Source organism: Oryza sativa, chromosome 6 (assembly GCF_034140825.1).
Source record: "Oryza sativa Japonica Group chromosome 6, ASM3414082v1".
NCBI classification, from domain to species: Eukaryota; Viridiplantae; Streptophyta; class Magnoliopsida; order Poales; family Poaceae; genus Oryza; species Oryza sativa.
In genome coordinates, this window is record NC_089040.1 from 8,486,772 (window position 1) to 8,509,307 (window position 22,536).

At 42.4% G+C, this 22,536-nt stretch overlaps 1 protein-coding gene across 1 annotated transcript; it reads right to left on the reverse strand.

Annotated features, from left to right (window-relative positions):
• Positions 1–249: 249 nt before the first annotated feature.
• LOC4340685 (putative 1-phosphatidylinositol-3-phosphate 5-kinase FAB1C) lies at positions 250–8,618 on the reverse strand. Its single transcript, XM_015787356.3, has 11 exons — positions 7,911–8,618; positions 7,074–7,823; positions 6,829–6,982; positions 6,404–6,742; positions 5,528–6,262; positions 5,113–5,444; positions 4,915–5,041; positions 4,130–4,288; positions 2,564–4,012; positions 2,207–2,473; positions 250–825 (listed from the first exon to the last, which is right to left on the reverse strand). Exons 1-11 carry the CDS (start codon positions 8,171–8,173, stop codon positions 571–573), a joined length of 4,830 nt encoding a protein of 1,609 aa, XP_015642842.1. The 5' UTR covers positions 8,174–8,618; the 3' UTR covers positions 250–570.
• Between the last annotated feature and the right edge of the window lie 13,918 nt (positions 8,619–22,536).

Below are 22,536 nucleotides of genomic sequence, written 5' to 3' on the forward strand. Positions count from 1 at the left end.
TTGCTACGACCACGATCGGTTTGGTAAACGACCTGCCCCAATCCTTCCCACGCACCTCCTCTCCCTTCCCGCGATCAGTCGTCGCCTACCAACCAACTACATAATGCTCTACCGACACCTCATAAAGCTCTCTCCTCCCCCACCCTACGCTACCGTCTCTCGTGCACGCACTTCACGACGACTTCGCCAGCAAGGGAATTGTACTCCAGAGCAACAGCTCAACCGACGACGAGAGCTCACAACATTGCCTTTGCAAAAAAAACAACTCGCGTATTTCCCATTCTTTATACAATTCCTGTTATAGTGTGGTAAAAAATTTACACGTATTGATCTCTAGGCTGCCTGGATTGATCGGCGTCAGCCCTCTCCAGGGAGCTCTCGATCCTGCCCGTTGTGACAAAAATAACATACACAAGGCACAATAGGATCGACTATTCTAACAAAAAAAAAACGAAAAAAGAAAGTTAAGAAAAAAAAAACGAACGGCATGTTCTTCTCCCATCATTCCATTTTGCACTTGAACCGTCTGGATGCGTCTGATGCTTGGATATCATCAATGGCATCGAGACATCAAGATGACCATTGGTCAGGGACAGTCAGGAAGTACCTCGACATGGCCTTCCTGAACCTCTTCTTGTACTGGTCTGGGGAAATGATAGTTGGGAGCACGTCTCTGGAGCCACCCAGGAACCCTGACGCCTTCACCCAGGTCTCCAGCTGCTTGTCCCAGGTGTACTGACGAAGGTAGTCGATGATTCCCATCACAAGCTCTTTGCTTTCTTCATCAATGCCAACTAATAGTGAGTAATCCATCACATCCACCGACTGAAAAAAAGAAAATGCAGGACAGAATGAGTAGATGTCATCCATGCTCGAGTAGAGGAAGGTACAACCTATGCAGCTTGGTGTTAGCAATTAGCACGATGCTACAGAAATTGTTCACCCGGATGGTTTGCACTTTTTTTTTATAAAAAAAAAGATTGCTTATGTATCCTGCATTTTGAAAACTACGCCACCGTTGTGAGGATTAGCAACAGGTTACGTGACGCCCAATTATCCATCGGCAATCAGGGTGTACCTTAACCAAGCCAAGGTTGTTGAAGGTCTTGCGATAGCATTAATGGCTAAGCCAATCCCAAACTGACTGGAGACTTGGCTAAGTAGGATCACTAATTGAGCAATAACTTTACTCACAGCTGCTAAAGGTGGCAATAAAATCAGCAACCAATCTAGCAAGTGGCTACAATGTCATAGCTTGGAAATAGAATGTGGACTACACACCTCCAAGGTCATTCATTGTTTTAAAAGAAAAAATGTGTAAGTTAAAGCTACATAAAGGGTTAAAAACTTCTATATTATTTTTTCTTCCTTCCCTGCCTACACCCATATAATCTTCAGTTCAAGCATGTGCTCCAATTCCAAAAAAACTCTCCCTAAGCTAATTTGGCAGCAGCCAAGCAAAGTACTGCTGACATAGTGTATTCATAGTTCTAAAAGTAAAAATATAGGGACTTCATAAGATGGACAAAAATATTACAGTATCAAACTAACATAAACACTCCATAACTGATTTACACCAATTCTAGACTGTTTTCATATTATTTCACATGTTACAGTACTAATTGTGCAAAGTGGAAACAAGCAAATCACTTTTTAGTTCAGGCACATATCCTTTCTATTCTGCACTAAATGTTGCATAATTTATGAAGATCGACTGCACACATCTTCAAAAGTTTCTTACTGTTCCCAGCAACAATATAACTAGGAAAGGGCACGGTATATAAATCTCAAAATAAATTGAAGAGACAACATCTTGTGAAAGAGACGATACTTATTTAATAGTGAATATTCACCATCCACTAAACAATTTTCAATTAGACTAAATCCTGAATTTGTGCTGTCCTCTAAGTTAATATCTTTTTAGTATCTAAAACATGCAATTGAGTTTGACCTTAAATTTTGCACATTTCCTCTTATCTCAGAATTTTAGTAACTTGTACACCTGATTTCCACAGAATTTGCAACATTTAGCCAATTTCAAAGGATGTACCCTTTGAATTCAGCTAGCTCCCACCAAACTTACAATTATAATTATTAAACAAATTTTAACAGTTTGCAAAATGATAGCCTTATGGAACTGGAAGCTCTATTTGCGTATGACTTTGAAGAAACATAGCATACAACAGCAGAAGTGCAAGTGACTTACCGCCAGAAAAGAAGTATCATTCCAGACAGCTCGCTCCAACCTTCGTTTTGCTTTGCTTCCGAGAAAAATGGGCTTTGTATGAAGTGTCTCTAATAGATTCAGATCTAAGAGAACTTTGTTGTTTCCTGATGTATCAGGATTGTAACGGGAACGCAAAGAGCCTTTCAGGTCATATATTCTTGATATCTTCTTCTTGTAAAAAAGATTTTCCATGACCATTACATCCAACTTTAGTTCCTTGCCATCTCTCAAGTTCCTGGCAGCAACCTAGTCAAAAATACGTAGCGGTAAATTTCACATGTTTCAATCTCACATCATCTGACAGACACATGAATATAACAATAGAGAATCACAAACCTGGTAAAGACCAAGAACTTTAGCAAGGCACGTGGGGCTTCCTGAAGATACAGATTCTGTTAAATATTTGAAGTACTCAGCTGCATAGTCCTCAAATGAATCTAGTTCCGTTCGGGTCACTTGCTTTATGACAAATCTGTCATCTAGTGTTTTGGCGAAGTATACATTACTCTTGCCACCTTGAGCACTCCATCTCTTGCATCGACTCAAAGAACGAATGTAGTAAAGCTCGTCTGGACAGCACTTTCTTCTGATTGCATCAAATTGCTTTGCAAAATAACATGTTACAGAAAATTTAGCTTTATCCACAGAAATTGAATCGTCATCCTCAAAAGAAACTGTCAAATGAATATCCTTGGAGTCATTATTTCCAGTTCGAGGTTGGTCAGAACCATAGCTCCACGTGGATACATCTAATGAACTCCTAGAAGAGGAATCCTGATCCAAAGAATTTCCAACACTAAATCTGCCCAAGTCATTTTGCTGGTCCAGCAACGGCAACATGAATTTATGATAATCAGGAACAGTCATGGCATGGGCTATCATGCTGGATGGCTCATCATCGTAAATTGGAACAACAACATCTCCAGCATTTTGAAGAAGCAAACGACCTTCACCATGCATTATATCAGGAACTGATAGCTCAGTTTTGAATGTCGGGGACAAACCCCTGCCTGTTCTCTCAAGAGCTTTTGGAGGCTTTTGAGAATAAGCTCTTCTAATGATTCCGTCTGAGCCATCTACAGGTGATAACCTATTTTTGAAATTGATGGCAGAATCAAATGAATTGATTCTGATTGGTGCAATAACTCTCTGGTATGAGGGATCATCCACCAGAGCAGCAGGTACAACTGGAAGTGCCTCAATGCTACACTTTGATGGGTCATTAGCAAGCTGACTAGAGCCGGTCCATGCTAAGTCAATTCTATCAGAAAGGTTGGTTGCAGAAGATCGTGATCTCTCAAATGTTTTTTCAAGCTCATCAGTCAGTATCCCATCATTCGGTCGTTCAGATGGGCCTGGAACAACTGAACTGGAATAGTCTTCAGCAGACTGCGGAGGTACTTCACCTTTAATGTCGGTTTTCAACCCAAAATGTGTCACAATTGTGTCAATTTGGTCTCCCCTGATCAATGGTTTTATACTATTTGCAGCCACCGTCAATGAACTTGACTGAGTATGTTCTAGTGAATTCTCCCAATTCTCATGTGTACCAGGAATCTCAACCTTTGATTTTTCTACAAAACGTTCAGGAATCTTATCAAGACACTGCACGTCAGTTGGCACAGTATGACAGTTTTCCTTGGTAAGTGCCTGCATCATGTACAGTCTACGATCCCATATATGTGCATCAACTATAAGCTCTCTCCTCAGGCGATTGAGCTCAAGAATATCTATAGCCAGTTCAAGTGTATTCAGGTTTTCTGTGCTAGCAAACCTTGACAATACCTGAAAAATAATTTTGAACAGTCATCATAACAAATCAAACCTCCATGACAGCATTTAGATAGTAACACATTGTACCGCTTAACAGAAACAATAAAACAATCTAGCAGTTAAACTTACATCATACTTCTTCCATTCAACTCTAATCAAATCCTTAAGATCAATAACATGTTTAGGCAAGCCTGTTTTCATGCTCATGTTTTGGGCTGAAACTATGTTTTCAATTGAGTCAAGTTTGTCGAATATCTCCTTGTAAAAGTACTCCTTCCTGCTGGCTACCTGCAAGTAAAGCCAAATAATTTGAATAGGTGAACAGATCACACACGCGCAAAAAAAAATGTTAATCTAAAATTTTAATGGTTTGTCTGTTCTGGCTTAACTTTATTATCTACTCCCTCCGTCCCATTTTAAGTGCAACCATAAGTTTCCGTGCCCAACTTTGATCGTCCGTCTTATTTGAAAATTTTTTATAATTAGCATTTTTGTTGTTATGAGATGATAAAACATAAATAGTACTTTACTCGTGACTTATGTTTTTAATTTTTTTTAAAAAAAAATTTCAAATAAGATGAACGGTCAAAGTTGAGCGCGGAAAACCATGGCTGCACTTAAAATGGGACAGAGGGAGTAAGAAACTAATTTTGGTGGCTTATGGTCATCAATCAATAATCTAAGTTTGGTCTGCTTGTTATAGAATACACAGATTGGTAAAATTAAAAACATTAGCTTATATGGGAGTTGTGATAGAATTAGAAAAAGGTTGAGAAACCAAAAGAACCACTATTCCACATCATATTGCTTTAGGTGGGATTCAGCTGCTGGAAAATCTAGTCTGTTTTCATCCAGAAACTAGACCAGATAGGCCCTAAAGAAAAAAAAACAAAACTAAATGTAAGCGAACATACATCAGCAGCATCTTTGATGATCCAATCTTGAGCCATTGGATAAGTGAAGTCCAGTACTGCGGGTGGCAAGTTCACGGAAAGAATATCCACAGGAGAATAGCGGAAGACAGCAACCATGCTTCCATACCTGTAGATGAAAATAATAACATTTTTTACATTGGCCTTGACTCAAGTTTACCACAAGAAATAATCACATACCCATAAAAACGAAGGCAGTCCCTCTGAAGGGAATGTCCACAGGAGGCAACCCGGTTGGCCGTTGTGTGATTCGAAAAGCTAAGTTCCAAAAACTTCCCAAAAGAAAGTCCACGTGCCGCATCAGACATCACTACTCTTTGTGTTGCTGGAGGGATTCCATCTTTAGGTTTGCACCTGAGGCACCTGTGCCACATCCATATCTTCCCATCATTCTCCCCAGGTAACCTTACAGAGGCAAGATTTCTAACACTGATTGTGAGACTGCCTTGTCGATGGGTGTAGCATCGAACATGAGATTCTGCAGGTTCCTTGCAAGATTCACAGCACGAAATCTGCCAGCGAAGACCATATAAATTAATAAGGTAATAAAAGGTTTTTTTAAAAAAAAAGAATAGAAGGAGGAAAAATGCTGCACCTGATTAAATAAATCTTCGCGGAAATATCTACCGAGTGGCTTATCAAAATTACCGTAGAACTTTATGCGAAAGAGCTGCGATTGCTTGCATACAACCCCTCTCTGAGGACATGCGATTGACAAGGACACTAAAATGCTTTGTGGATTATCAGATGTTGGGAAATATTCAATGTGGTTTTCATTATGGTCACGTACAGCTAATCCTGCATGTTCTTCATCTGATGTATTTTGCCAACCATTATCCAAGTCACTTTCAACTCTATGAAAACGTGGTCCCATTGGTGAGCTTTTGGATGTCTGAACAATAATGTCTGAAGGTGGTACACAACCCTTATCAAGGGAGGATCTTGGAGAACGAGGATATATACCATTAGTGACACCGATGTACTCTGCCTGATTTAAGTTAGGTCCCAGAAAAGATTTATCCGCAGATAGCGGGTTTTCAGAATCATTAAGGCAATTTGCAGGCATGTTGCACCCATTATCTGAAGTTTTCTGACCAACAATTTGAAAATCGTTAAAATCCTGAAGACAGTAACTTGAGGAACAGTTCCCACCATCCACATGATTCTCAAGTGGAAGAGCTGAAATATCTGAAGGGATCTTTGGTAGTGTTGCACCCTCATCTGCAAGATATGAGGTCTCAAGTGATAGGTGATAGGCTGCAAATAGTGCAAACTGTAGAGCAAGTTTAACCCTCCTTAACTCTTCGTGGGATGTGCCTCTTAGAAGGATCTAGTAAAAAAACAAGGTGGTTTGATTATGTAAGTCACAAAACAAAGCATGAAGCCTTACATGATCATGGCAATTTACAATAGGTAATCAATATGTAACTTTGATGATCATTGAGTCAACAACGAACAGTATGATGCTTACCGTGCAGCCCAACCGTCTTGGACAACCATCAAAAAACATCAGTGTCTTGGCAGACTTCTTGTTTGCATTCTTTGGTGATGAAGACTCTGAAACTCGTTCAATCCAGAATGTTTGGCACTGTCCAAGCCTTACCGAAGTAACATTTTCAATGGATGAAGCAATTTGAGCACCTGTGCAGCGTGATATCCTTTCTAGAAGTGATCTCTTGACATTCAGAACTAAAGAGATATCTTTTGCAAGAAGCTGTTGAGCATATAGTGGCACGCTTTTTTCAACGAGCAAAACATGAGGTCGTTGGGCCTCTATTTTTGCAACTGCAATCTTAAGGTATTCCTTTTCCTGTAAAATCATAATTTAGAGTTCATCATTTACATGTTGAGAGCAATCAGATAATCACCTTAACTAGAAAATGAATGATGTGTAACCTGTTCAAGAATGCTGTTTATCGATGCTAGTTTGTTCGAAGCCTTTTGGTGTTCCAGTGCTCCCCCCAAAAGAAGCAATCTAGGGTTCTCATGCTTTGACACCATGCGTTTATGTTTTACATTCTTAGAACAAACTACACCTTTAATGAAAGTACTGCAAACAGATGAATACCATTTAGCCCCAGCAATAAAATGGCAAAGAAGGTCATGCAATTCTTATATACATGTTATTCATTAAGGCATACCTATCATTGGGATTCCCTGATGCTACACATTTGACTTTGACATAGTCCGTGGGATCCATGCTACCACCTTTACTTGTATCTGGCCTTACAAAGGTAGCCGCCTGCCATGCTAATGAGGATATTATGTCTGACCATACATCCACAGGATCAACGCCATGACCTTGGAGCAGCTGGGACACAAGAGCCCTGAAATGCCCATGCAAAGCATTCCTTAGGAACTCTTTATGGGCTATATTGTGTTTTCCTTTTATTCCCAGCGAATCATCTTCACCACCATGATCATGGTTAACACGTGTGAAGGTATTCGTATCACCAACATCATTGCCATCATAATCATCATCATCGTATTCAAAAAAACCATTTTCAAAGTCATCACCCTCGTCCTGAGGTGGTGGTGGATACCAAATGAGTCTGTTACTCTCAAAATCAATCGGTATCGAGGTATTGTTCTGCTGTTCATCACCGCAAACAGGTGAATCCACAAAGCTAGAATAATCGACATCTTCAGAGCCATGGACAGAATTCAAAGGGTAGACAGGAGAGTGGCAGCTCCTCCTGGAGGATGGACTTGTGTCTCCTAGTCCCAATCGTCTCACGGGACTATCTACCGGGCTCGAAGTCCCCAATCTGAAGGTGTACATCCTACTAATACTTGTGCTCACCGAATCTGTATCCGAAGTGTCCTGAGAAAACTCACTGTGCGGAGAGAAATACCGCTCCGAGTCATCACCATCTTCATAACCAACACTCCTATACATCCAGCAAACCTTATTCAGTGAGAATACTTTTTTCACGCTATATCCTCCTGGCTATGCATCAAAAAGCTAAATTTCTCACCTTGTCGAGCATCGGAGAGGACCAGGTGACGAGAGGCGCCGCCACCCGGCGTACCTCGACGAAGACGGCGTGGGGACGCGCTCCGGCGGGGACACCGACGGCCCATCCGTACCGTCACCACGCTGCTCCATGGCAGCGCCTCGGCCTCCGTTAATAGGCCGGAAGCCGAGGTCGCAGCGCTCGCCGCCTCCGCCGCCGCCGCAATCCGTCATCGCAAGGTCCGCAGTCCAAGAATCGTACTTCTGGACGACGGGAACTCCCATAAAAGCAGCAAGAACCGCCTAAAACGCTACCGGAGTAAGCCCAAATCAAGCACTTCTTGATCTCTCTCTCTCTCTCTCTCTATACTCTCTATAACCCACAAGAAGAAAAAATCCCACACCAAATCACAGCAAAAGCCAACCAGGCGAACGAAAAGGCTCACGAATCGTCAGAGGGGAACTAAAAGGGACCCCAGGGAGCGCCTAATCCTAGCGGTTCTTGGCGTCGGCGCAGCCGAGGCATTCCGTCGAACACGTGGGGCGCAGCAACGCAGCATCGCTCAATACTCCCCAATCCAGCACCAGCTGCGCGACTCGGGAAGCGTCGGAGAAGGGGAAATCGGCGGCGGCGGCGGGTTTCCGGCGGGTAGAGGTGGAGGTGGGGGAGGGGGAGGGGGAGGCACCACCCATGGGAGGAAGAAGGAAGCTTTTTTTGCTGGTGCGACAAGAATGAGGTAGATATAGAGAGAAAAGGAAAGGCGAGCGGGTAAGACGATTAAAAAAATAAAATTAAGTTTGGTGGGGTAGTAGAATTTTTTTTTATGGTTTTATCCTTCCTTTTTTAAAAATATATTTCTTTCCCTTTTTTTATTTGTAATTTACCTTTTCCTTTGCTTTAATTGGTCAAAGCCAATGGGCAACGGACTTGTGTTCCTCTCGCTGGAAAAATCTGTGAAGGCATTTCCTTATTTCATTTGTCTTTTCCATCATTTCTTGATATATATAGAAGTATTAGGTCGCGAATCAATTTGTGGATTTGTGCTGGGTTTGTTTTTTTTTCTTTCTGTTCTGTATATACAGATTTTGTATCATTTGACATATCTTGTTCCCTATTGAGACTTGGCTACATGTGTGTGTGTTTTGCTTTATCTTGTACTCTTCGAGTTTGTGTCTATGGACTGCTGTTGTTCACAAATACCACCCATCCTAATCATACTGATAGTTTTAATTCAACATAAGAATTTCATTATAATGGAGAACTTTTAGATAATGACACTAGTTCATTTTTCAAATATCAATCTTATAAGTAGTACTCTTTAGAAAAAAAAGGTAGATGGATTCCCTTATCTCAATTGATTTGTATATTATGCACCGCAATAATGCAATTTTGCTGTGGTCTTATCTCAAACATTATGTCCATAATAAAGTTTTATCATTACTACACCATCATTGCTCTAGATTACACTGAATTGATTTAGCCGAACATGACTAATTTGTGTCGCATATTAGCAAGCGTGCCATTCTTCCGGCGCTTCAACTCGTGCCATTCTCATTATCGTCGTCCTTTTGTCTCTAACCCATTTTCTATCCACGTACCTGTAAAATCCCTCGGTAGTCTCATTATCCAACCATGGTCATATTGTAAAATCAAAGTTGAACAATTAGTATTGGATATTATTGGTTTTGATATTTGAAATTTATTTACGAAGTGGTTTTGGAGATTATTGGAATTTGCAGGTGAATAGGAACTGCTGCTTGTGATTTGGGTCCGGTCAGACCGGACAGGTGCTGCCAGTCAGACCGGCCAGCCCGCGGTCTGACCGGCCAACACTGTATCGGTTTCGGTTTCGGGTTGTTTATTTAGATATCCGTGATTGTTTCATATTTATGGCTTCTAGATAGATACTATGCGTATGTAATACTGTTGTTTGCTACTAATGAGTCAAGTTGGAGATAGCTTGGTCTCGGAATATAGTTTTTTTTGTTTAATTCATGTGTAGGTGACTTGATGCCTCAAGAGAGTATTGCCGGTGATAGATCGGGAGTCGGCTTAGGAATAAGACAATGTCCATGACGGTCAGATATCATGCGGGATACTTAGTCTAGAGTTCAATGCACGTGGTTGATGAAGATTTTATATGGCATACGATGGAGGTATTGTGTGCGTATAGGATGCGGAGTTGAATTTGGAAGGAGTCCAAATTTGGTATGATTGGTTATGCAAAGTTTGTTTCTTGTACGAGAAGGTTTCCTAGGGGATTAGGACTTTAGTATGAGTTTGGTTCGTGGCTTTAGGCTGTCTACCTCATATATAAATAGAGAGGGAGCGTGAGGCTTCCCGGTATCGCTTTTGAGAGCAATTGAGTTGATAGTTTAGTTAGGGTTTCGAGTTTAGTCGAGATTTTTGTAAGGAGTGCTGTTGTTGCACTTTGTAAATACAGAGAGAAGCAATAAAGTTGTCATTGAGAGTTCTTCGATTTGTGTTTCATCGGTTTTGGCGGTCTAACCGGCGACACACCGGCGGTCGGACTAGCGGCAAGGCAGCGGTCAGACCGGCAGCGAACCTGCGGTCAGACCGGCGGCGGCTTCAGGCGACGGCAGCTGATCTCGGCGGTCCAACCGGGCGATCAACTCCGGTCAGACCGACGGCTATCAAGCGGTCAGACCGTGATCCGTCGAATTTCAAGGTAACTTTTATTTCTGCTAAAAGTTTGAGTTTTTGGGTATACCAACCATTCACCCCCTCTCTGGTTGGCTTAGTTCTGGTGTTTCGATCCTACACATATGAGGATAAGGTTATCTAGTTTTTTTCATGGCAAAGTTTCTTACATGACACTTAAAGTTCATGGTATTTATTGTAGGACAATAAAAAAATATGTACTCCCTCTGTCCTCAAATATAATCATTTTTGGAACTTGACATAGTCTTCGAGATTCTACCATAAGCAACAATATCTATAAAAGTAAGATATTTTAAATAAAAAGAGTTGCATATTATGATTGTTTGTTTAATGATAAATCTAATAACATCAATTTAATAACATCAAATTTTACATGATTGATCATTTTTTTTGCTTTTAATAGTCAAAGTAAAAAATATTTGATTTGACACTATACTAAAAATGCTTATACTACTCCTATGAGATACCACTAAACATGGTAATTAGCTGTTGGACATTAAACGTGTTATATATTTGGTTCAGAGAGAGAAACGGTGTGGAAAGTACCAATTTGCCTCTATGTCCATTGTCATGCCTAGAAATTTAGCCAAAAATTCCAGACTATTTCGTGTATTAAATCCCTATCCAGGAATCGGCCAGGGTACACAAAACGACAAATTTATATACAAACCCAAGCATAAATAAAGCGTAAATACTTACAGAAGAGGCACTTAGTCCTCATATCAAAAGAAAACGGCAGCAGCGGAAAAAGACGATCCTAGCGGGGCTTCAGCTCCACTCCACAGGCAAAACTCAACTAGGGTCTGAACCTTGATCCTCTAACTTCATCTTCGGCTCAGGAGCACTACACTTCTGAAAAGGAGGAATAATAGCAACCAACGTACTTAGCAAGCCACACCAATGATACATGTATGCAAGGGAATACAAGGATGGTTTGTGGCTATTTGCATAAAGGCAGATGTAAAACATTTATTGTTGAAAATAGTAAAAACAGTTGATTAATTAAGGCAAGATTATATCTCCACTGAACAAAGCTACCCCACGTTGAACAAGCCCAACCAACCCACCTGAACTACACTAGTTCATTAGGTCAAGTTATTAAGGGCGTAAGATTAATCACGGTGATTCTGGGCAATCACCCATAACCGCGGGCACGGCTCTTCGAATAGATTTATTTTGGCCAGAGGTGTACAACTGTATCTACAAAACACAATCCATCGGCATGTCACCGTGCCTGACCAGACACATCACCATGTCGAGTGATTGTGACAAGACTCTTCGCATAACTCCCCCTGACCAATCGATGCCACACCTCAGGTTTCACCCCCTCTCCCCAGCAGGCAGCGGGCAGCAGGCAGCCCCCCCTCATGCCTAGGTGAATCCGGAAGCAGCAAAGGCTGTCACAGGGCCCATCCTAATTCCATCACGCTCACCTTTGCCGCAGTACGTCAGTTAGAGAAAAGCTATACTACAAGTCAACAATTACCCATTACCGCTTGTGGTAAGCGCAGTAAGTCTTCCAGTGCATCCCGCGAACCGGTCCTTAATTGCCATGGGTGCGACTAGCAAAACCATGCACTCATAGCCCACCATTCAGTCGCATTTTAGTTGGATAATTACGACTAATGAAACATGGCCGGGTGTCCCGAGCACGCAGCTCGTCATGATACTAAGTGTCTAATAATGTAATTATCCCATTATGTGAGCTAGTGGTAATTAAGCATGGCTAAGCATATATAATTCTAGCTAGGTCAACATAAGTAACACAAGCTAGTCAAATTATCCCCCAAGTTTGCAAGGAATGGATATCAAGTAATATGGCACAAGCGAACAGATAGGTAATCCCGTAATCCCATGTAAGCAAAACATGCAATTTTATTTACAAACGGTAAAGCATTTATAAAGTAGGCTCAATATTTTCATGGGGAATGTGTGACTTGTCTTGCTTCTTCAATTCAATCCTCTGAACTCTTTTCCTCGCAACCATGATCTTCCGAAACGACAGAAACTACGCGCTGGCACGCAAAACGAGGAAAAACTCTAATAAAAACCAAGTAAACAGTATACATAAAAAGTAAACCAACATGCAGAGCTCAATTTTAGATGAATTTTGCAAGTTGAATGGCCCAATTTGGAGTTCGTAGGAATTAGTTATGAATTCTAGAAGTTTTGAGCCATTTATATGAACTTCTATAATTATTACTCGAATTATTGCGCAATTAGTACGATTTATGACGTCAGCCGAGGGGAAAGAGGCGGCGTCGACAAGCGGGCCCCACCCATCGGTGACTCAAGGCAGCGGGCGCACCACGTGGCGACCACGTGGCGGCCACGGTGGACAAGCGGGCAGAGGTGGCGCCGACGTGGCGCCACAAAGACACCAACACGGGCCAGCACCGGGAGGCCACGTGGACGGCCCAGATTCACCTGAAGTGAATCGGGTTGCCATGGGCGAGCGAGGTGGCAAGGCTCACCGGCATAGCGGCCGGGAGATGGTGGCGCCTGGCCCGATGGTCGCCGACGACGACTACCGGCACGGCGGCACGCGCGGGAGGCAGCCGAGAGAGGGGATAAGGGAGGGGAGACGAAGGGGTGCTCACCGAGCGCACAAGGCAAGGAGGCGGCGCGGGTGGACGGCCAACGGCGAGGAGAGGCGGCGACCGGGGAAGAGCGTGGCGCGGCGAAGCCAGCGATGCGGGCGGCGCGTCGCGGCGGCAGCCGGGGTGATGGCAAACGGCGGCCGGAGGCGGTAAAAGGGGCGGCCGGTAGGGTGGTGTGGCATGGAGGGGGTTTCGGCGACGGATTGAGGGCGCGAAGGGGAGGCCGGAGTGCGACGTCATGCGGCGAAGCCGGCGGTGGTGGCGGCACAACGCGACGGTGGCTAGAGCGGCGAGGAGCGGTGGTTGGAGGCGGTAAAAGGCGGCGGTGGCTCGGGTTTGTGGTGGGGAGGTGGTTCTGATGGCGGTTTGGGGAAAAGAGGTAGGGGCCGGGGTGCGGCGTAGAGCGGTGAAGCCGACGGTGAGAACGGCGCGGCTCGCGGTGGCTAGGGCGGCGGTAGCGTGCGGCCGGAGGGCTTCGGCGAGCGGCGAAGGTGAGGAGCGGCGTGGGGAGAGCGATGGAAGGCGCGGCAAGATCGGGGAGTTGGGGAAAAAGAGAGAGGGAGGTGTGGTGAGCATTTTTATAGCTCGAGGGGGAGAGGAGAGGGCCGGTGAGCGGCAGATTTGGAGGGGGAGTGGGGCGGTGTCGTGGGGTGGTGGCGGCTCGGCCGGCGCCGAATAGCGCGGGACGAGTGGGGGATAAGAGAGTGGAGGTGGAGGGGATGGGCGGCGTGGTCCAGGCTCGCACGGGAGATGGCGCGAGGAAGGCGGTGACGTGGGAAGGTGGCGGCCATGGCGGTTTCGGCCGGAGGTGGAAGAGAGAGCTGACAGGTGGGGCCGCCGATCCCACCTATCGGTGAAGGGAGAGAGAGAGGGAGGCAAAACGGACTTGAGGGGAAAGGGGGAGCTGAGCGGGCTGTCGACCCAAGGGAGGAGAGGGGAGGCCGGCTTGAGAGAGAGAGGGGCGCGCGGGCCGCGGGAGGGAAAGAGGGCTTGGGCCAGAAGCGACCCAAAGACAAAGAAGGGGATTTATGGTTTTTTATTATTATAATTACTTATTGAGCTCTGAAAATTCACGGGAAATTTCAGAGAATATTAAAAAATATTCCTAGCCATGATTTTTAAAGGAAAATTTTAATTCTCTCATTATTTCACTTGATTAAATTGCATTAATTTTTAATATAATTTCTAGAAATGATTTATTTAATGATTTTTAATCCCGAACGAAAATCAGGGCGATACATCCATCGGCTTATAGGGCTATTGGGTCTGACTATTCACACTCCCCTGATTCGATCCTTCTCACTCCTCTAGTCTGAGTCTGATTCGAATTAGATCTAGTCAAGTTAAAAAAAATGACCCCATGTGTAAACTTATCTTTTCCAAAAATTTCTCTCTATTTACAGAGAATATAATAAAATAATCATTATGTATCCCGTAGCTAACTACCATATTTTCCTTATTGTCCTTTAAGTGCCCTGCAGTAAATACCGCAAATTTTGAATGTCCTGTAGTAAATTTTCTCTTTCTCGTTATGACCATACCGGTCTCATTCTCACTCATTTTCCCATGAATGGAAAAAATAACAAAAAAAAACCTTATTATATCAGATAATGGGGTCAACCTAGTCTAAATGAATCCAGTTTGACATCAACCGGCACAAAATCAAGGGTTAAAACCCCAACTGGTTGAAAATCATATTATGTTTGATAAGTGGTTGGTTTTGCCCAACATATATAGTAGTTTCCTTGCTAAAAATTACTTAAAAAACATGAATATTAGGGAATAACCTAATATCAAAGCCTTCGAACCCAGGTCGACTAGCACACCACCTTGTGAAGCTAACCGGAAGACTCATGGGCATTTCTCTTGCTAGAAATTACTAAGTAATCGTGTACGTGTATGCACGCAGTGGCAAATCTATACTTTCCATATATAGTTAGTACCCACTAACAATTATTAGAAGCTAAATCTCAACATGCAAGCATGCCACATCATCACCCACTAGCAATTACTATTCTAGCCTATTTAAAATCCCATGCAAGCATGCCACATAGTCACTCACTAATAATTACTATTCTAGTATATTTTAAATTCCATGCAAGTATTACACATCATCTACAATATTATACAATATTATAATATAGAGATCAACAAGTATATGTCAAATCATCTTTCTCACATTATTTTCTCAACATTTCAACTTTCATCATTTCGATAATATTTAACATATACTCATCTATGAATCCCGCAGCAAAGCGTGGGGTATCACCTAGTATAAACTAAAAACCAGGTCAAGAAACACACCTTTCATGAATTATCCTCCCGTCCTGACAATAACAGCAGCTTAATTGATTGTTAATTATATAGGAACAATAATATGGTATCAATAAGTTATGGGGATAATTCCGAACAGTTACTTTTTATAGTAGTAATAATAAAGATGCATTAAACCAATGATTCGTACCTCCAACGTCCTAAAATATAAGATATATACTTCCTCGTTTCACAATGTAAAACTTTCTAGCATTATTCATATTTATATAGATGCTAATAAATCTATATATATAATAATGTTTAGATTCATTAGCATCTATATAAATGTGGGCAATGTTAGAAAGTCTTACATTGTGAAACAGAGGGAGTAATTTTGTTCGATGGGATACATCCTAGTACTAGCATGCGTACTATCGAACTAAAATCCTTTATATTTTGGGACGGATGGAGTATTAGATAATGATCCTACAATTTAGATCGAATTATGTATGTTTTCTTTGGTGCATCTAGCAAAGAATAAACTTGTTTGTTTGTTTTATATAGATGTAGACATCTATATGATACTTTAAAAAAAGCAAGTAGCTATGTTTATGAAGAAAAAAAAGAGAGCGTATGGGTAAAAGGCCCACCTGTCAGGCAAAAAAATATATGTAAAATTAGGAGATAACAATAACTAGCTTGATAATTATATGACAATGTTCATATTAAAATTTCTGTTGTAACGAGCTGACAAATACTTACCAGTAAAATACTAGCCTATAAGTCGCACGTTTGCGCGACTATAACCTATCTATTAGATGTATTTATATGTTATTTGTGTTAATGGGCCTAAATATATAATAAAAATTAAAAATAAATACATTTTAAACACATTTTAAAGTGTAGCTATAAAATTAACAGGTTCTATATCTTGATTTGTGATTAAGAATATTATCTAAAGAAATAATTTGTCACATTTTACAACATTGACTCCTTCAGTTTCTAAATCTAATAATGTAAATACCCACATCCTTTACACGTTGAGAAGTATATATATAGTTTTTATCGTAAATCTTATAATCACATGTTAAATTATCTTTTCAAAATTTACTATGTCCTCCACGCAACATGATTTATAATTTTAAGGCATAATGAATAATTGATAGCATTAGGTTAATTAGTTATTCATATATACACTAATACTCGTTATTTTTGATACAATAGAACTACTATAAATATTTATTGGTGATTTTTTATGTGGCCAATATATTTTTTTTCATTTTAATACCTTTCTTACCACATATCTCATTGGTGTTGCATGAACATTGTTGGTTATTTATTTATTTTTTTCTCTTCCGATCCAGCAGTCCTCTTTGTTCAAATCGTGCATCGAACGGTTAATATTTGTTTGATGATGTAGCTCATCTTGATGGTATTTTGGAATTCCTTTTCACTTATGTGACGGTAGGAAAAAAATATGAGCATTTAATTTTGATAAATTATCTGATTACACACAACAGACTCTATAGGGTACAAAGCAGGTGATTATTTACCCCCACTGAAAAACTTATTCGCTAATTGCGTGTCAATGGAAAACAAGGCAGATACTATCGGGAAATGGGCCGGCATATCTTTTCATTGACGTATACCAAACATTAAAAGCATCCCGAAAGATTGGACCAGTAGCACATCCGAAATGGGCCGGCATATCTTTTCATTCACAAAGTCACCACGCATTAAGAGGCTTTTTCTACGTGGGTGGGATAACAACCTCGAGTAAGATGTTTTGTGAAAATCCAAATTTTCCTAGCAGACACCTAACCGCATGCGAAAATAATTATTTTTCACAGGCTAGCACGTTATGAGGACCAACTACAAGATATTTCGGCTAAAAGACTTCCAAAAGACAAAATTCCAGAAATCCTAGCTCGATCCAATCCTAGTGGCATAGTAGTCACCGGTGAAGCCATCATCATCACTACCGCAGTCCATCGTCGACACTGCCCATGCAAATGAGTGCCGCCGGATCCGCCGTTGCAGACATTGCCAATGCCATCCCCAACCTTCCTGGCAGCAGATCTGCCGTTCATGAGGCATGCGTCCGATGGATTCACCGCCTCCCGGGATGTCGCAGTCGATTCACCGCCTTCCGTGCAAAGGATGTGCCCTTCCCGCCATCTTGCCATCGGAGGAAAGGGAGCCGACACATAGCTTCACCGCTAGACCTCCTTGCCGATCAATCCATGGTCATCGCTACCGCCAGGCGGCCCAGACCTTATCTTTGCTTCCGCCAGACCCACCTCAATACTTATCCACCGTCAGTCTATCGCTTTGTGAGTTGTGTGAGAAAGGATGTGAGGATATAAGGAGTGATTTCATCTGTGAAAATTACGATTTTCATAGTCGGGCTTTTAAGACGGCTGCCAATAAAAATAATCATATTTTTACAAGCTAGGAAGCATATCCGTAAATATTAATTTTCATATACGGGTATTGAGAGAAGACTCTATCCATTTTCACATGCATGTCTTTATTTAGGTCACCTATAAAAATATAGGGGTTGTTTGGAAAAATAGTTTATTAAGTAGTAACGGACGTTTCGCCATCAACGAGTACATCACCTACCATAAAAATTAGTTATAAATATGAGTATACCAGTGTCAAGTTTAGAAAAGCAGACCGCGCCTTAAGAAACCTAACCGGCAGCCACAAGCTACAAATAGTAGTTTCTTAAAAAGTAAAGTATACCGTCAGTCCTTAAAGTTAGAGCGTTGTGTCACTTAGATCCACGATCTTGTAAATTTGATATTTAGGTCCATGATCTTGTTCTAGTGGATCAGTACAGGTCCAAAGTCCGCTTGACCGTATTGACCTACCAGTCAAAACTTTGCACTTAGCCCCCTCCGCGCCCGATCCCAACCTCACTCTAACCCCCACACTTGCATTGTGGCGACGACTCTGAGCGTGGTGACGGTGATCGTGGGCACTCTATGGTGGCCAGAGACAAGATTTGGATGGCGCGTTAAGCCGTCAGACGCCAGTCGATCAGCTGAAGGCGGTGGCGCTGTCAGTAGTGTTGAGGAAGAAGATGGACCTAACCTTGCGGGGGAAGGTGAAGAGGTGCCTGTCCATCCTCTTTCTATCCCCTTCCATTTCTCTAGTTGAATCTGTAGTGGTGAAGCTTGGTGTTTTACGCAATTTCAACGTTTATCTCTGTAGCAGTTTCTAAGGTTTCACCTAGCAGATGATTAGCGGATCTTGCCATGCTAAAGCTAGGTATTTAATTAGTTGGTTGGTCAGTTGATCTTGGTAGTAACTGACATGTAATCTAGGGTTTATTATGTTGCCTGAAATTGAATTTGTGCACTATAGATCCTACATTGAAGTATTTCTCAATTGAATATACAGGCTGCTTCACATCTGCCCGCCTCCTCTTCACTGATCAAGCCAGACCTCTGATGATACTTGACATACCCCTCTTTCCAATACCAGAAGTTATATCCAGATCCGTCATTCTACACATAAGTTATATCCAGATCCATCATTCTATACACATGCATCAATGGCAACCACTGTTAGGTTGGTCGACCAGCCGCATCTCCACTGCTGTTACCACCGCAACCATAAATCGAAAGAGTGAAGAAGAGGGGATATTTGGAGGAGAAGTGGGTCGACCGGACATGAAAGGGGTTAAATGCAAAGTTTTGGCTATATTGGACAACCACGTAGCCAGGTCAACGGTCATACGGGCTTTGGACCTACAATGATTCACTAAAACAAAATCATTGATCTAAATGTTGGATTTACAAAGATAGTGGATTTAAGTGACACGTACCATGCCCCAATTTTGAGGACCGGCATTGTACCACTACTGGAGAAACCATCTTTGGTTGATTGCAAAACCCACAATGGTCCCGGTTGCTTAAAAATCCGGACTAAAAAGTATTTTTAGTCCCAGTTTAAAAACACAATAGGACTATGTGATCTTTAAAAATCAAAACGCTCTGTATAATTCCTAATACTTATCATCTTCTTCCGTCCTCACAAACTCCTCTCTCCTCTATCTCTTTTTCCTCTAACCTTATCTCTTTTCTTTCTCACTCCTTATCTCCCCTATCTATTTCTCAGCTGAGCGAGTGCACGAGGAGGACTCACGAGGGGGTGAGCACACGAGGAGGACGCCGGCCGGCCGGCGGCAGAGGGTGGGCTGGCCGGGCGCACGCGGAGGAGACCGGGCGCATGAGGAGGAGGCCGGGCGGCGGCCGGGCACGCGAGGAGGAGGTCGGGCGACCGGCGGCCAGGCGGCGGCCGGGCGCACGAGGAGGTGCACCGCGGAGGGTTGGTCGGCTAGGCTGGGGCGGCGACCAGGCTAGGGATTTTAGGATTTGTGATGAATTTTTTTGTTGAGAATTCATGATGTATTTTACTGTGATGTGAATATGTGATGTTTTTTCAGAATGTGTGATGTAGCCATCTTTGAGAATTTATGATGTATGATATGTGATTTGGAGATGATTTGGGGATTTCACGATTTGGGGATGATTGATCTGTGATATAGAGATGATTTGGAGATTTCACGATGATTTAGGAATGGAGTGAATTCAATCTTAGAAACAATTAAAAAAACTAAAAAACCAATCGGGACATGCCCTCTTCCTCTTAAGTCCCGGTTGGTTAACCGGGAACAAAGATCTTCCATCTTTAGTCCCTGTTATTTCACCCAGGACTAAAGATAGCTATCTTTAGTATTCCTACAGGGGGTTACGAACCGGGGTTAAAAACCCTTTCTCCAGCAATTGATGGCTACTCCTATCAATTTTTACTTCACAAGTATTTGAATCTAAAGTTTGAATAAAAAACAATACTGGTAGAGTTAGTTTACTTTGCAGAAAACATTGGGCATAACTAAGGACGCTATTTTGATAGATCTAAACACAATAAATTAATAGTATGTGATAAACAATCAAAAATAGATCAAAACGATTATAATACAATCATCCGTCGGAACATGCATCACGAAATATAATGTACAACGCATGCAATTTCACAATTGAATGTGAATCACCTTTTCTTTTCTAACATTGGACTTTTGAAATGAATTACAGAAAAACTACTCAACAGTATCCCGTACACGACTATTAGCTGGCATCTTATCCTCTTCTTCTTCCTTACCTCTTCCCCTTCCCTCTCCCCCTCTCTCTCTGACTACCACCCTCATGAGCACAGAGACGACGGCGGCGGCTTGCTGTGCGGGGTGGCGCATCGGGCGTGGAGGGCGCTCGGCCCGCTCTCCTTCGCTAGTGCCGGGGAAGGCGGTGCCATGCGGAGCTGCTCTCGCCGGCTCAGGAACGCGCGACGGCGAAGCGGCGTGCGAGCTCTCGTGCCGCCGCGCTCGCCGACGAGGACCGCGAGCTCCTCCGTCCCTCCGCCCCCACGCGACAGTGCTGCACTGCCGCTGCTCCCCTCCATCCATCCTCCTCTCCACACCGGCGGTGCTGTGCCGCTGCTCACATCCATTTTTTCGATACCCTGCAGGTACCCCTCGCACTCCATTCAACTCTGGTTGATTCCTCCACCCCCCCCCTCCTCTACACCGGCAATGCTTCATCATCGCTTGCATCCCTTCTTCATGTGTGTTTTTCTCTTTTTTTGCTTGATGATTTCCTTGCTGATTTTTTCTCCGGCTTATATGGATAGTATCAATTCCCCTGTCCCATCCTCTTGAATCCCTTCAATTCCACAGGTACCACACACCATGCAGCTGGTACTATACTGGTACCAGGTACCAGGTATCAGGTATCAGGTATCGGGTACCAGGTATCAGGTACCAGCCTATGCTGGCTGCTTTGGCTGTAGAGGAGCGATGCCGGGGACGAGGTATCACGCGCATGATATCGAGGAGGAATCGGATAGGTATCGCACCTTTGAACGTGGTACCAGGTACCAGGAGGGAGCACACGTGGAACCTCACTTATACAAAAAAAAAAAAAAGAGAAAGGGATGAGTCACTTAAAATATCCCATAGTAATCGGATCCCGTTGTGTAGCTGCCCTCAATGAAATAACATATTACTTACGAGAGAAGATGTACTGGAATAAGTTCAAATAAAATTGCAAGATTAACTTTTCTTTATCATATTTCTAAGTAGTAACTTATTATACGGAGAAAAACTAATGATATTTTCTAAGTAGAAATTAATTGTGGAAGATAGGAAGGAGTGTAGATCCTCTGCAGTACTACTGGTGTAGTAGCAGTGGCTGACGTGTGGGCCTAGTACTGTAGGCAATCCCTGTTGAGGAAGGAGTGCTTTCATGGCCTCGCCAAGGTATGACGAGTGTCTGACCTTGACCATGTCCTCCACCATTGCTTAAATTGGCATCACCAAATAAATCATGGTGCCCTTAGCACTAAAACCGGCACCAATAATTTAATTATTAGCAACCCGACAAACAAGATGACTTTTAAGATCTTTGTCGAGTATCTCGCAAATGATGTACTTCCTCCGTTTCACAATCTAAGACTTTCTAGCATTGCCCACATTCATATAGATGTTAATGAATCTAGGCATATATATGTGTCTAGATTAATTAACATATATATGAATATAGATAATGCTAAAAAGTCTTATACTCTGAAACGGAGGGAGTTGGAAAAATACCTAAGACTCACTATTACATATAAACAACTTTATATGGAAGAACCCTAAAACTTACTTATTACACCAAAATTAGCCACTTTGGTGGAACTGAAGACTCTCTCTTATTGTGTGTCTTCTCTCGCAACTCACAAAGCAGATCGTACAAGACAAATAATGCCTTGATGTTCCCTTCTCATCTATTCGCAGACATAGTAACATCAGCAAAAAGGTGCCAATATGAGTATAAAAACTGTCATGTACACTTTTAACCAAATCGTCAACATATATACGGTTCGACATTATTATATATACTTACATGTACACCTGAAAGCAACTTGTTAATTTGTTTAATTTGGCGTCAGATCGAACATGTTTAAGAGTAATCAAGGTCGTGTCCATCCGTAGCGCCGCTCTAGGGATATCATTGGACGATGTAGGCCTATTTTAACACATTTTATAAATGCCAGAGCTCGAT